Source organism: Canis lupus, chromosome 9, assembly GCF_048164855.1.
Source record: "Canis lupus baileyi chromosome 9, mCanLup2.hap1, whole genome shotgun sequence".
Taxonomy (NCBI): Eukaryota; Metazoa; Chordata; class Mammalia; order Carnivora; family Canidae; genus Canis; species Canis lupus.
In genome coordinates this window covers 33,443,355-33,458,726 of record NC_132846.1, presented here as the reverse complement: position 1 = coordinate 33,458,726, position 15,372 = coordinate 33,443,355, and the positions used below count along the sequence as shown (strand labels likewise).

General features: G+C 41.2%; 1 protein-coding gene across 2 annotated transcripts in view; it reads right to left on the bottom strand.

The window, feature by feature from the left end:
• The window catches only part of PELI2 (pellino E3 ubiquitin protein ligase family member 2), a 177,454-nt gene that overhangs the window by 59,148 nt on the left and 102,934 nt on the right, over positions 1-15,372 (bottom strand). The window contains exon 1 of one of the 2 annotated variants that reach the window (XM_072838691.1): positions 1,530-1,595. The exons of the other annotated variant lie outside the window; for it this stretch is intronic. Within the exon in view, the coding sequence (XP_072694792.1) occupies positions 1,530-1,547 (18 nt within the window). The 5' untranslated portion in view covers positions 1,548-1,595. Of the gene's footprint in view, positions 1-1,529; positions 1,596-15,372 lie in introns of those variants that run through there. 2 annotated transcript variants of the gene reach the window in all.

The window sequence follows — 15,372 nt, the reverse complement described above, 5'->3', positions numbered from 1 at the left end:
AAGTAAAAGAAACAGGAAAGTACTCTACAAATATGTTGTTATTAGTACCAATAGAGGCAGGTTTAAAAGTAAAAGTCTAGAGCATGCTTAAGCAAAGAGCATTACAGCACTCTTGTTCATTCTTTCATAAAGTCAGTTCTCTTTTGTCAGGTCTATCAAACTCAAATGATTTAAATAAAGGCAAGCTTCCTCTCACAAAATGCATCAAGAATTTTTAAAAGCAGATACTTGAAGATATTTCCCTATTCTCAAATTTAAGAAATAATGTTTAAGTATCCTTATTTTTCCAGATTATCTAAAACTAATAAACACAACTATTATACAGTTTTAAAACTATACAGACCAAGGGAGACAGTACATATCATCTGTGGTTTAATAACTAATGTTTTCCATGATTTCAGCCCCTTTATTAAGATGGATTTATACTTTAAAATAATATCTCCAGGTCCCTAATAAACGTTAGCATAAAAAGTCCTCTCCAAAACATATGTAATATGATTTACAGTTTATTCATGCTTCCAATAAAAAAATCAATGAAAAAATATTTTTAACCACTAATAATAAAGCATGTTTCATTTACTGCTTGAGTTGTTTTAATGACTTCAAGGAAGTTTTTAGCTACCTCCCTATCTTGTTACACTTCAATATCTTTTATGGCCAGGCAAGGATTTTTTTTTCTTCCTAGTTCACTGAATAAATCTTTTCATGTGAACCTCAAAATAACTTTAACCCACAAATCCTCCTGGTTAATATCTTTGTCAAATATGTTCACTGAAACTGCCTGGCTTTCAGGTACATGCTTTACATCCCTGTACAATTAAATTCGGGAATCATCTTAGTAACTGATTAGAATTTATTTGAAATTTAGAACAGTTCTGTTGTAAACATAATCACAATAAGTCTATACAAAACTAGTGAGCTTCACAGTCAAAAGTGAGGAAATCACAACAGAAAAAAGAAGGACAAAGGTTTTATTTTGAGAAGAGGAGCAAAATGATTGTAGGGATGAGTTAAGAGCACTGTACTAACCACTGCCAGGACAGCCATCGAGAAATATTTATACCAAGAGCCTAAATTATAACTAATAGATCTTTTGATATATTACATACTACAAGACTGAAATCAGCAGGAAACCTAATTAATGTAGTCAATATAAAATGGCAATTGACATCAAATGTTGGATAAAATGAGACTTTAACAACTTTAATTTCTTTCCTTAAATTAAGGATAGTAAATGAAATTCCTTGGTAAAATAGCTTTCAAGAGTCACTGTAACTGCAAGAGGTATATTATTAATTCAATAGATTTCGTTATTAAGTATAACTGAATAACTATCAATTTCTGCAGTCAGAGCTGATTGGCAACCTATCAAGTGAAAGTGCTAGGTTTCCAAACTAACAATTTAGGAGTCTGAGATTCTAGACGATTTTGTATTAAAGGAAATTATTCTTAAGCAAAGATAAGCAGAATCATATTGGGGCTTAATATGCCAGTTCCAAAAAGGAATCAGATAGCAGTGCATCATTTACCTTTCTAAAATGCACCATTATCCATAATTTCAGGATGAATAGGATCTAGCTTCAAATAGTTGACATGAAGATCAGGCTGGGGGGTGGGAGGAGGAGGCAGTGGGTGGGGAGAATCTATTATTAGCTCAGTGAACTATAATGAAGCATGTGACAGAGCTACTAGGGAAAGCCAGGGAGCACAGACAGAAGTATTTAAGCAGTCCACACACTTGGACGTAGTCAGGCCATTATCTGGAATATTTAATGCAGCTCTAAATATGCAGTACCTGAGGAGCTGACAAACTGGATACCAAATAGAGGGAATCATCAGCAATCCTGATGTTGGATGGAGATTTCAAGTCAAGCCACATGGAAAGGGGAGATTTATCTTATGTTGCTTCAAGGGGAATATCAAACAACCAGGAGAATTAAAAGGAACTAGAATTTAGTTCCACGCAAAAAAAAAAAAAAAAGATCTAAAATCAAAGTTGTCTGACTAGAATGGGATTCTGAACACGTAGTGAGCACTGGATATTAAAGTGGGGTCTGGATGCCTCTCTGACATGAATGCTGTAAAAGGGATGCCAGCCCTTGTGGTGGGAAGTTGGCTAAATAGAGAAAGGTTTAAAGCAGTTTTAAGAACTGAGGACTTCCATTTCTGGGCATCTGTCCAAGTAGGTACTCTGACCTATCCTCATTGAGAACCAAAAATTTTGGCTGAAACATTAAAAATAAGTAACTAGATATAAGTTATCTAGTTATTAAGGAATATTAGAAGCCAAAAATTAAGTGAAGGCAGAAATCATAAGAGCTAAGCAAGGGAGTCAAAATGGTTTCTGCCTTGGGCGTATTTGCTGTATTGGGTGGACTTTAGCTTTTGTTTGCACAGTCTCTTGATGGTTACAGACAGGAAAAAAAATAAAAAGCAAACACCTCAACTCAGGGCCCACTGTAGGTGGAACATCTAAATAGGATACAACCCCAAAGGACCACACCCTCCGTGTTTGGGAGAACTAGAACTAGACATCTCAGGACTGCAAAGACAATCACCTTAATTCAAATTTTGGTGCTAAGTGAAGGGGGGAAGATCCCTGCACTCCCAAGAATTCAGAACCACAAGCCAGATCTTATGCAAGTTTGCAGCCAGAAAGAAGTTGAGAGTTGAATTTCCAGGGGCCCCAGGGGTAGAAAATGATTCCAGTCACCTGGGAGAAGCAAGGGCAATTGTAGGGGACCTCACCTTCAACTCTGGTTGCAGATAATTCTGTATAAAATCTAAGAAATATGAACTCATTGTCAAAACGAAACAAAAATATACACAAAAGCAAGGCACCATGAGTAAGAGCCAGTAAAAACAACAGAGAGTAAAAGAACTGTAAAAGCTTTAGCTACTGCATTTATCAAAACCTGAATGGAGACAGAAGACGTATAAACATGCATCACACACACAATATCCAAAGCTGCCTAGAATTCCGGATAAGTGAAATCCCATTCATTCTTCAAAAGCATCTCATTACTAGAGTTGTGTAAAAGTTAACATGTAAAGAATAATTAAACCCTGAGAATAAGTCTCTTCTCGATATTTATTAGACTACAACTGATCTCTGCACAAAGACCTGTAGATAGAACAGTGCTAGGTATTTGAATACACATGCCTATGTAAATGTGTCTTTTTTAAGATTTATTTATTTATTCATTCATTCATTCATTCATTCATTCATTCATGGAGAGACACACACACACACACACAGAGGCAGAGACACAGGCAGCGTGAGAAGCAGGCTCCATGCTGAGAGCCTGACATGGGACTCGATTCCGGGTCTCCAGGATCTCGCCCTGGACTGAAGGCGGCGCTAAACCGCTGAGCCACCCGGGCTGCGCTGTAAATGTGTTTTAAGTCAATCCCAAGTAAGCTTATTTTGAAACACAGTTGCATAGATAAAAGTGGTCAAATTTATAAACTCTAAAAATTTAATTCTATTAACTTCACAAAAGAAGTTTACACCTAAAAAATCTCAACAAACACAAAATTTGTTAAATGATACATGAACTCTGCACCAGATATTGCCCCTTGGAAAGAGGAATGCTCTATTCTAAATTCATGTGTCACTTTTACCGCAAAAAGCAATTGAGGAAAAGATGGGAAACAGTCCTAGCAACATGGGTTCCAAGTCAGAGTCTTCAGCTATTGAACGTGGGACTAAATCAAAATTAAACACTGGGAAGAGCCACTACAAAATGGAGAGGTTAACCAAGGTTTAAAGTAACAAAGCATCTGTATTCTTTTCTCTTTGATTCTCAGTGGAGCCCAGTGTTCTCTCCTTAGCTTTACACTTTGGTGCCAATGTGCATCTATAGAACACATGCCAGGCAAAAGCATCAAAGGACAACATCATTTTCATTCCACTGGCTTCAACGACCTCACATAAGAAGGTATTTGATGCTGCTAGATATATGGGACCCAGGATTGGCTCAGATGATTCCTTTTATTGAGACTACTATTAGCCTCATAGTTGATGGTAATGAGTCAGAGGGATGAATAAAAGTAGGTTTAGGAGACTCTGCTTGATGCATTACCCATAGGAACAAATGTTAAACTAAAACTTCACACCTGTCAAAATGTTCATGTTTAAAAGGTAATCCAGCTACAGCTCCTAATGCAACCTCTTTCAATATCCCACTAGCACCAAAACAGAAGCAGAACCAAATTCTAAGGACTAACATACTACTTCCTAAAATTGACTCCTTGTATTTGCAAAGCTAATCAAACCAAATCAAGTAAACTCACAGTAGAGACCTAACTCCAATATCCAGAGACACGATATGCCTTTGTGCCTGAATGTATGCAGAGCTGCCTCTCCCTTCACTGTCTTCCCCATGGTTTATAAGCAAGCATAGTATGAGCCAACAAGAAAACTGGGCAGACAAGTTCTCTTCTGTAGGGGAGGTGCTTATATATTAAAAATGCCATTAAGAAATAAAAACAGTCATCTTTCATCCTTTCATAAGGCTGCAAGACTTCAATCTGCCATGAGCACAATCTTCCATGAACAAGTACTGCTTATATTATCATCGCCTGAGCAGCCAAGCTTGGACTGCAGGAATCCACGGGACCTGGCCCTGCACACAGGTGGCCAAAGCAGGGCTGGCAATCTGAGTCTAGGGCAGTTAGTACACAGGCTGCCTAGGGGCTCTAGATCTGGCTCTAAAATGTCAGCTAAGTGACACAGATAGGCCAACCTTCTAGGGTAGAGAGATGACAGCTGGCAAGGGGATCTGGGGTTTCAGAAACCTAGGTGGCACACATCTGGGCTGAAGGTGCAAGAATGGAGACCTCAGTGATGTCTTCACACAATTCCCATCCCCTGCCAACCTTATCTGACCCAGCTCTAGTACTGAGTTTAGAAGAATAATAACTACAACACAATAACCACCCTTGCAATCTTCTGTTTTGTAGTCATCATTAGAATAGAATGCAGAGTATTCTATTCAAGGAAAGAGAAGAAGGGTCAGATTAAACACCTGCAAGGACCCACTAGTATTTACTCAGTGAATGCAGGAAATTATCAACTGCTGGGAAACAAAAGCAAATATTCATGTTACCTTTGAGCAAAGATCAGATTCCTTTTTGGGAAAAGGCCCCTTAGAGCACAGGAGATGATTATACAAAAATCCTAAAGCAGTAAGCCTTATCAGAGGCCATAGTGTCATTTTAGAGATTCAGGCAAATTTCGAGATCATATTAAGGGTTCTCAGTCTTCCTCTAAGAATTTCTGAAGATTCCTTTTAAAGTCCCCAAATATTTTGGGGGGATATGCTTTTTTCTTAAGGTCTTGGTATTATTAACTATTCGTGGACCATGTAACATTTCATTCACTACAACATGAGGGTTCTGTTTGTATTTTTTTAGGAGGTTATAGGAAAGGAATGTTAACTACCAAAATTTTGAGGTAGAGATTTTTTTTTTTCAGGTATATTTTTTGAAGTCGTGTCTTAATTTTCTTTGACACTCTCAAAAAAGGGAGCGAAATGATGGGAAGACAAAGGTTTACATGGTCATATCCTCATCCCCCATATCAAATCCTCATCCCCCAAATCCTCATCCCCCCCAAATCTGAGCAACGAAAGGCCCCTGCAAACACTCCACAACCTGTCCATCTCTACGTGGGCCCGCATCCAAATCACATGCTCTACGCATCCCAAACCACCTCCATTCTCCATTGCCTGCTTCACTTTAATTTCCAGTTTCGCTACTTGTCAGGAAAATACTCTCGGGTCTGACATGGTTTTGCTTTTCAAATCTAGACTCAAGGTAAATTTAGTAGGTCAAATTCTTTAAGTCTGGTTTTCTAAAAATTTATAATTCTGTATTTTCTTACAATACAAGAAGTTACCATTTTAGTCACGTAGTTACAAAAATAAGATAAACTGTGAACAAAATAAAAATAAAGGAAAAAATGAAAATTAAGGATATTAACAGGCATGCTTAGAAAAAAATCAGGTTTTTTTTTTAGATATAAAATATAGAAGTCTGATTTTTCGGTTGCTTATTAGTCTTTTCCTTTCCAAAACGTATGGATCTACTCAGAGATTCCCAGAGAGACATTAACAAGTGGTTACATGATGCTGGAAACAGAGTGCATAGACCACAGCAAGGAAAATCACTGTGACTAACAAGCATAAAAACGGTGTCTCTGTCAAACTAGAAATGTTTAAAGGCCAATTTTAAACAAAAATGTTATGTTTTACATACAATTGTTGTCATCTCTAGAATTCCTTATAACAGTTTTCCAGGATTGGGGGGAGGGGTTCAGTGAAGACATGACCTTCAATCTAGAACAAATTATTAAAAAGCTGTGCTATATATATTAGGAGTAAGAAATTATTTTAAACCCTCAGAAGCAACGCTGAGGTAACTCTCTGCTTTAGTTACATTGCTAGTAACGGCACAGGTTCACTTCACAGTTTGGATTTGTGTTTCTTTTGGGAGCTTCACTGTTTGATTGGATGCTTAACTGTCCAGATTTGCCAGTCTGGCTTTTGAGTCTCTCTAACATGTGTCTCATTTCTAAGCACTTCCTTACTTTTTTTAAGATTTTATTTTATTATTCATGAGAGACACAGAGAAAGAGGCAGAGACACACAGGCAGAGGGAGAAGCAGGCTCCCTCCGGGGAGCCCAATGTGGGACTCGATCCCAGGACCCAGGATCACGACCTGAGCCGAAGGCAGATGCTCAACCACTGAGCCCTCCAGGTGCCCCACTTCCTTACTCTTTTTGTACAACATGATGCTCAGGCTCATCTTGTACTTTCCCTCGCCAGACCCCAGAATCAGAATCAGGGATAGTTCTCCAGGGAGCCCTGGTTCCTTTCAGTAGAGAATGGTATTTAGCAGCCAAGGTCTGCATGCTGGATGGGTTCACTGCCCCTGGTGTGTTGCTGTGCCCAAGCTGTCGTGAATACAGCGAGACTACACTTGCCTACACAGATGCTCTTTGTTTCTGCAGGTCTGTATTCATTGAAATTCATGAATTTGTACTGTAATCTCCAATTCTAATCTAACACCACAGTGTTCACTTTAATTTTCTCCCTTTCCATGTTTGTAATTTGTTCTTGGAAGTCAAATCTGGCTCCCATTATCCTCAGTGTACTTGTGTATGTGATCAATCCCCTTCTATGGATCTAATCTGTTACTGCTACCGCTGAGCCCCCGATTCCACTAGGGCACTCTCCTTACTCTACCTGGGCTTGACCACTCTGGATAGGGAATACTGTCACACACCATTCCATCCAGGTCACCCATCTCACTCCTCTCAGGCTCTGACACCCACACCAGGCTGTCCTCCTCACCCGAAACTGGGCCATGGGCTACCCTCCTAGTATGACACCCTCCTCACCACAGCTGGACCAGCATGGCTCACACCCCTCTTCCCACCACACAGAAGGCTCCTTTGCCCCATCCTACCTAATGGCTCCTGGGCTGAACTACTATGGAAATAGAAGAAAAAACAGGATAATGATCTTAATATAAAAGAGGAATGGTATGAGACAAATGCCAGATTGGTGCATCTCTGAAATCTTTGCAGGTAAGGTTTATAAATAAAAATAAAATACAGCTAATGACAGGTGGTACATTTTCATTTTTACAACAGGTTGCAATCCTGAAAATTTCCACAGACATTTAAGTTTTTATACAGGAATCACATTTGAGAGCCCTGGGGGGCTTTCATTTAAAAGAATACTGTGGCGAGTCATTTTATAGTGTGGATAATCCCTCCTAATGTATCTGTTCTGTAAAATCTGATTTTCACCAAACATGATCTTTTAAGATGCTGGTAACTTGAGTTAAGATATAAAGTTCACTAAATACTAGTCAATGTACTCCCATTATCCTTGGTGTACTTGTGTATGTGATCAATTCCCTTATATGGATCTAATCTGTCACTGCTACCGCTGAGCCCTCAATTCCACCAGGGCACTCTCCTTACTCTACCAGGATTTTACAACTATGCCTAAAACAGGCAAAATAAGACACTACTATATTGTAATATTGAGCCCTAGAGAGGTTGTTTTTTTTTTTTCCTTCAGTAAAATGAATGAAAAGGAACACTTAGGAAGTTAATAGTCACAGAATGTCATCTTTACATGAATGCCAGTGCAACTAAGTCTAGGGGGTAGTTAAATTGGGAATTAATTAAGTAATTTTAGTGCAAACATGTAATGATTAGAATTGATTAGAATTTTAAGTATATATAATTACCTGTATATTTACTTAGAAAATATGGTTTGAAATCCATCCAGGTGGATTAGAAAAAAGCACAATGTTATCTTCTCCTGCTTTTGTGTCATGAATTGCTATCAGGAAAAAACAAAGCACCTTTTTGCCCCAAATGATCTTGAATCAAGGGAGTCTGGTGGACAGCAAGCATAAGGTGGCCACAGCACGCTGGCCCCAGACTGATACACAGTGAGGTGGGCAAGGGGGAAAGGCAGAAGGAATGGAGTACTCACATGGGACTGTGCACTCCTGCACAGGAGTATGGGAAGCAGGGAACCAGGGCCAGGAAGGCTGGCCCAGAGACTGTCAGAACGAGATGAGACAGGTGGGCCAAATCTACACCAGATGAGCAGAGGAAGTGAGAGAGTTAACTCTGCGCATCTGACCTTGGCTGGAGGCAGATTTTATTTTTTTTTAAATATTTTATTTATTTATTCATGAGAGACAGAGAGACAGAGACAGACAGAAACAAAGGCAGAGGGAGAAGCAGGCTCCCTGTGGGGAACCTGATGCAGGACTCGATCCCAGGACCCCAGGACCACGACCTAAGCCAAAGGCAGACGCCCAACCACTGAGCCACCCAGGTGCCCTGGAGGCAGATGTTAATGCTGAGTCTTCCCCTGGCAACACTGCTTAGGGCAATCAGTGCCTACGCTGGCAAAGGAGTGCAGACTGTTATAAGCACAGATCCCAAAATCAGACTGAGTTCAAATCCAGGACTCAGAGTGTATTAGCTGAACGGCCTTGGGCAAGGTTCATAACCTCTCTGTGCCTCAGCTTCCACAGAGATCCTAGACACTGGAATGGGGACGAGGGGAGCCAGGAGGAGTCCCCTTCTCTCCCAGAGAAGTGCTGGACCACTGAAGGGCAGGTGTGGGGGAAGTGGTGTGGCAGCTGCCCCAAGTTTAGAAGGGTTTCTCAGGACAGGTTCTCCTCAGTGCTCTTTGGTAGCTTCTGCCTCCTTTAGGACAAGAAAAACAGCAAAGAACCAAGGTAGGCAAAAGCTCTCCTGAGAAGGTAAGAGTTTGGAGCTGTGATCACAGCATCTTCTCCTCTCTCACTGTAGCTGTGCTGCCGTGCCTGCTGGAGGACTACCTGAGCTTCCATCACTCACACCAGTAGCACAGAACCTCACTGGAAGCCCGTCCAGTTCGGGTCACAGTTACAGACCCCACCTCACACCACTCTGAGTTCCAGGGGAGGCTCTGTGCGTCATGAGCCTCATGCAGGGTCTCACTGTAATCGCTGGTTCTCCTCCAGCGGGAGTAGCCTTGAGGGCACTACTCTTTGTTGGCGTTTACCTCCCCCCACACCCGGTGCTCACTATGAACTCTCTGATGCCTGGATTTCTGGAGTAACTAGCCTCTCTGCCCTGCTTCAAAACTGTTCTACTAATAGCAGCCTAATGCCCAATGCAGCCTGGCTCTTTGGAGCTCTCAAATTCATATCACTGCTCAGGATTCTTGGACAGGTCTTATTTTTTCTGTTTCCCATGGCCACACCTCCATTCTCATTGGTCCCCTTTACCTGTTATGCTGATTACACAGGCATGTGTACATTAGTTCATTCTCCATGTACTAAGCACCCGGTCTCATGGTAAGCTCTGGGCACACACATACACCAAAGACAGAGATATCTACACATACCAAGACCTTCAAATTAGAGCACCCAGTGAGACACCAACTGGCAGGCCAGTGGTTATAGAGCTACGTGACTGCTGCTAGCACAGGATTATGTACAGAGTGCCAGGGAACCCAGAGAAGGCAGCCGCAGTGAACAGAGAGGAGTGTGTGCAGGCGAGCAAGGTTGTTACACTTTGACTCACTTTATGTACTGACATTTTCATGAGTCTCCCAAGTCCAAAGATTACCTTCTTATAATACAGTAATACAATAAGCCCTGCACAAGTGTAGCAAAACCTTCTCATTCCATTTATACATATAGAAAAATTAAACTATTACACATAAAATACATGTATTATCTAGATTCTGAGTTGCTTCTATGGGTTAACTAAAACAAAATTCTGATACATTATAGTTGGTGGAACTTGTCTGTGAGCTCCTGTTTCTACAAGAGAAAGATGCAAAACCCATGGTATTATATTGTAGGAATTCTATCCCTACTGAACTTTGAACAGATTGACCCTTTCTCAAGAGCAACTATTTCAACAGCTGTTTCAGAATGAACTATTAATGAGTTTTCAAAAAGCCACTAGAGGGCAAGAGAGCAGTGGGCTTTCCAAGTTAGGAGATTTCCAACTTAAAAACACATCAAGTCATAGTCACCACCTGGTAGGATATGAGATTTGAGACAGATTAAGTAAATGAATGCCAAAGCAGAGAATTTACTTGACCCTCAATCTAAATTACCAGTCCCTCCCCCCCCCAAAAATAAATAAATTACCAGTCCCTACACTTGAAAGCAATATTAAATTACTGAAGTATTCCACTAACTGAACATGGAGCTCTTTACATGAAACCAGTCCATTTGAATGAACAAATGAACGTCTAAACCACCCGTGTATTCTTTTCCAAACCTGTTGAGTTTCAAATCTGTTCTGAGTTCTGAACCAGAACTTTTATTAAAGTGTATATACACATTCATTAACCCCCTTTTCTCCTTTTAAAAGTCATGTTCATTAACATTCCCACATAAGATCAATTCATATTGCCCCAGTATTTTGCTGACTATGAAGATATTTTTCTCAGAAATATACCCTAATGTACATTGATTTCACCATCCTCATACATCTACATTTGCCAAAATGGGAGACGGGTGGAGGAAAACAGGTATCATAGGATACAGACAGGCAAATTAATTAATTTCTTTCTGGAATTTCAGCAAATAGCACTCAATTCTTCTGAAATCAGAATAACTTTCAAACATGAAAAAGAAAAAAGACCCTACTGTGATTTCTTTCATCCTTCTGCAACTTTGGGAAGTTACTACATGTAGTATCAAAATATTCATCTGGCCTTCAATTAAATTAATATATGATCAAACATCTTCTAGTATGAAAAGGAAAATAAGATGTATATCCAAGGGGCTCCTGGGTGGCTCAGCTGGCTAAGTGTCTGACTCTTGATTTCAGCTCAGGTCATGATATTGAGACCTGAATCAGGCTCCATGCTGGGAATGGAGTCTGCTCAAGATTCTCTCTCTGCCACCCCCCCCCCGCCCCCACCCCATGCATGCTCTCTTTCTTTAAAAGATGTGTGTCCAATTTATAAATATAAATAGGCTCTTTCACAACAATATAGTCCTTTCTCCACATCCAATCCACAACTGCTTCCATATTTTGCTTTCCTATCATTAGAACTGCATCCAACCCACAATTTTGGCATTTCTCTGCACATCTGCAATCCAGAGGAGAAGAAGATAATTTGGGAGTAGAGACCAGGCCATTCTTCAAAGACCAAGGGTCAGCTCTCACCACCTCTGGGCTGAAGAAAACTAAGGGGCAGGGAATCAGTTTTGGAGATGCCCACATATGAATCAAGGGACTGTCAAGGCTCCAACGCATGTCTCATTATTCCTCCAGTCTAATTCCTTTACTCCTGAAAGCCTTAGGAGCCTAAGAATAAGCCGCCTCTCTCCCTCCCCGCCCCTTCCCCCGCAGCAAGTTCTGTATTTAAACTCAGCAGTTAAGAGAAATTTAGACCAGAGAAAGGATTTAAAGTTAAGGAAGGAAAGGTTCCCTGATGGCAAGGTGGCTGTAAGGGCAGTGGGATTTTCCTGGGTTTTGCAGAGCCATCCTTTGGGTTTTGGCTGTGGGTCTAAACATGAATGGGGCCACGAGCAACAGGGGTCACTAAGAGGACCAAACTGCCTTGCCTGCCTCAAGCAGAGGTGGGCCATAACCATTCTTCTCCACCCATACTCTGAAGTAATTCTTTTGATTGTTTACCGGTTCACCATCTCTCATTTCAACCTGGACATGTTCTCTCCTACATGCGTTCTCTGCCTTTTCTCTATCAACATTGCTGCTGCCTCTCCAAAGACACATGGGCAGAGCTAGGCCAGGTTGTGCAATGCACCAGAAAGCAGCAGGGGTTAACATCCAGCCTGCAGCACTCCCTGAGCCACACACCCGGATGATGGGCTATGTCTACCAGAGAGAGGGAGGCTTTTCTCTATTTTGCACAAAAGCACTATCCATCACCACGCTTGTGCCACAGGGACAGCTTCTGCTCAGCAAGGGCACCACTTTTTCTTGTGTGGACCTGGGTTGGCTCTGCTTCCTGCCCCCTTAGACCCACCATCACTGTCAACTAAAAAGAGTTCTTTCATCAAAACTAATTCTTTTAGAATCATCGATAAAGATATTTCATTTTAAGGCATAATATTACTAGTATAATATTATTAGTATGCCTTTTCTCATGGACAAAGAGCTTCTCTTTACGTCCAATAGAGCAGTTTTTTTTTTCAATAGAGCAGTTTTAACTGAAGTAAATGAATAAAGGGTTTTGAAGAGTGCCTGGCACATAGTCACAGGGTGAGCTCCAACGAAGTATCAGATGTTTTTATTCTTACCTTCTAAAATGCCATTCAATGCTGACTTTCCCCAGCAACGCAAATACTTTTTAATAGTGATGGGAGGGAAATCTACCTTAGACAAATTAAGAGAATGAAGTCTTCCTGCTTCTGATCCATATCTGGCAAAATGATTGTTGAAAATTGAAAAAAAAAATCACACCTGCAAAATGTCTTTAATTAAGCCATACATATGCAAACCAATGAGAGGGACATCTTGCTAAGAAGATAAAACAAGGTGACACACATAAAAGCTTCTAGCATAATACAGCAGGAGCTCAGTAAACATTTTTTAAAAGTTAAGGTAAAGGAGATAGAAAAATGCAAAAGCAGTAGCAAACTAAAAATAAGGATAGCAACCTCGGATCATCATGCACAGAGGAAACAGACCTTAGTACAAAATAACTGTGATTCTAGCCAGTGAATTCCTGCTCTGTATTCTCTTTGTGGGAGGGATGAAGCAGGGACTTTGAGTTCCTCCTGTTAGGTGCCACATGTTATCAGGATATGTTAAGCTTTTCATAATTTATCAGCTGAACATGGTTACCTCTCTTTTATTAAAAAAAGAAAAAAGGAAACAAGAATGCCTGGCCTCCAGGGAGGGCATAACCACCCCAAAGGAGGTTTAAATAAAATGTGAATGGTTATACCATCAACTATTTATAAAAACTCATCTATGTGGAATCTCCCCATCCACTGAGGATTTCACATAGCTGAAGGCTTCCTCCAATGTATGTTTCCTCTGCTTTTCTGCACAAAAGGAAAAGGAAGGGGGACTTAAAAATAGGGCCTGGGGCATCTGTGGGTTTGCATTTCAGACTTATCCCTCTAGTCATGAAAGGCCTCGTCATCCTGGCATTAGAGACATTTTAAAGTTTTTTTTTTTTAATTTTTATTTATTTATGATAGTCACAGAGAGAGAGAAAGAGAGAGAGAGAGAGAGAGGCAGAGACATAGGCAGAGGGAAAAGCAGGCTCCATGCACCGGGAGCCCCACGTGGTATTCGATCCCAGGTCTCCAGGATCGCGCCCTGGGCCAAAGGCAGGCACTAAACCAGTGCGCCACCCAGGGATCCCATTAGAGACATTTTAGATGGAGCAGACACTCCATCCCAATTTGGGATTTGGCTAACAGTTTTCTGTCATTTGCTTTATACAATGAAATGACTGTTCTTAAGCACTGTGGGTAGGTAGAGAGCAGGGCACTGAAAACATGTGTGCCTGTTTCCACATTCCCCACATGACCCTCCAGTGACCTCCTTTTAATTTGCCTTTTTTTAAAATAAATTTATTTTTTATTGGTGTTCAATTTACCAACATACAGAATAACACCCAGTGCTCATCCCGTCAAGTGCCCCCCTCAGTGCCCGTCACCCATTCACCCCCACCCCCCTTTTCCTCCCCTTCCACCACCCCTAGTTCGTTTCCCAGAGTTATGAGTCTTTATGTTCTGTCTCCCTTTCTGATATTTCCCACACATTTCTTCTCCCTTCCCTTATATTCCCTGTCTTTTCTCTTTTTATCCAGGTCCCCTGAGCTGCTGCTTTTATGGTCTCAGAGCCAGATTCTCCTTCAGTAGGTCTTTCCTTTCCTCCTTGAAACTCACTGTTCCATGTGGCGTTTGCTCTTTGAAGGAACAGTATCAGTAGTCTCAGGGGTGGCCTGTGAAGGCAGCTTCAGCTTCCTGGAGGTTGTAGCCAGCTTGGGGCAGGCGCCTGGTCCCAGGTGGGCTTCTGCTATAGGGGTCACAGACCCACGCTGGGCCCAACCATCCACCTGATGCATCAAGTGGCTTACACAAACCTCATCTCCAGCACGGCTCCCTTACCAATGCAGAATTCTGTGTTTCAGAAAACTCTGAAAACGTGTATTAGCTGTGTAACTTGAGCTTTGCAGCTTGCATAGATTCTCCAGAGGTCTCTACTGGATTCTGCACCCGAATCACCAAGGCTGGCACCACAGGGTGACATTTCATTGACTTCTTCCCTGTTTGCATGCATACCTTCTTCAGCTCCTCCTCACCCTAGTGGCACCTCTCTACCAACTATTTATGTGAAGACTTGGATTTTCAAGCTTTGCTACACCACCCTGTCCTCTTCTATCACGGGGCCGATCCCCCTCCCCCTCCTTCTCCTTTGCATTGCCATGTTCTTAAAGTCAAACCAGAAGAGCAAATGCACCGATTGTTTCATCTCATGGTTTGGCACAGTCAGCAGGTAGTGCTGGAATCCTATGGTATTGTCCTTTCATACAAACTGTTACACACACACATGGTAGGTACAGCTTGGTTTCCGGGTATTTTCTGCAGGGTGAAAAATCTTTCTTTCAGAAGAAAACTGTACACACATGCTGTGTCTTATAACTATGCTTCTTCAAAACTATCATTTTGATTTTAGTTATTTTGCCCCCAAATACTACTTCCAGCCAGAGTGCTATCTGTGTGTCAAACAGCAGAACATTCCCCTGCCCATGCATCTTTTTCACAAATGAGATTAATCTGATTTTAAAGCCATAGAGGTAAACCATTATTCTCAAGGGGTGGCCCAGTGCCGT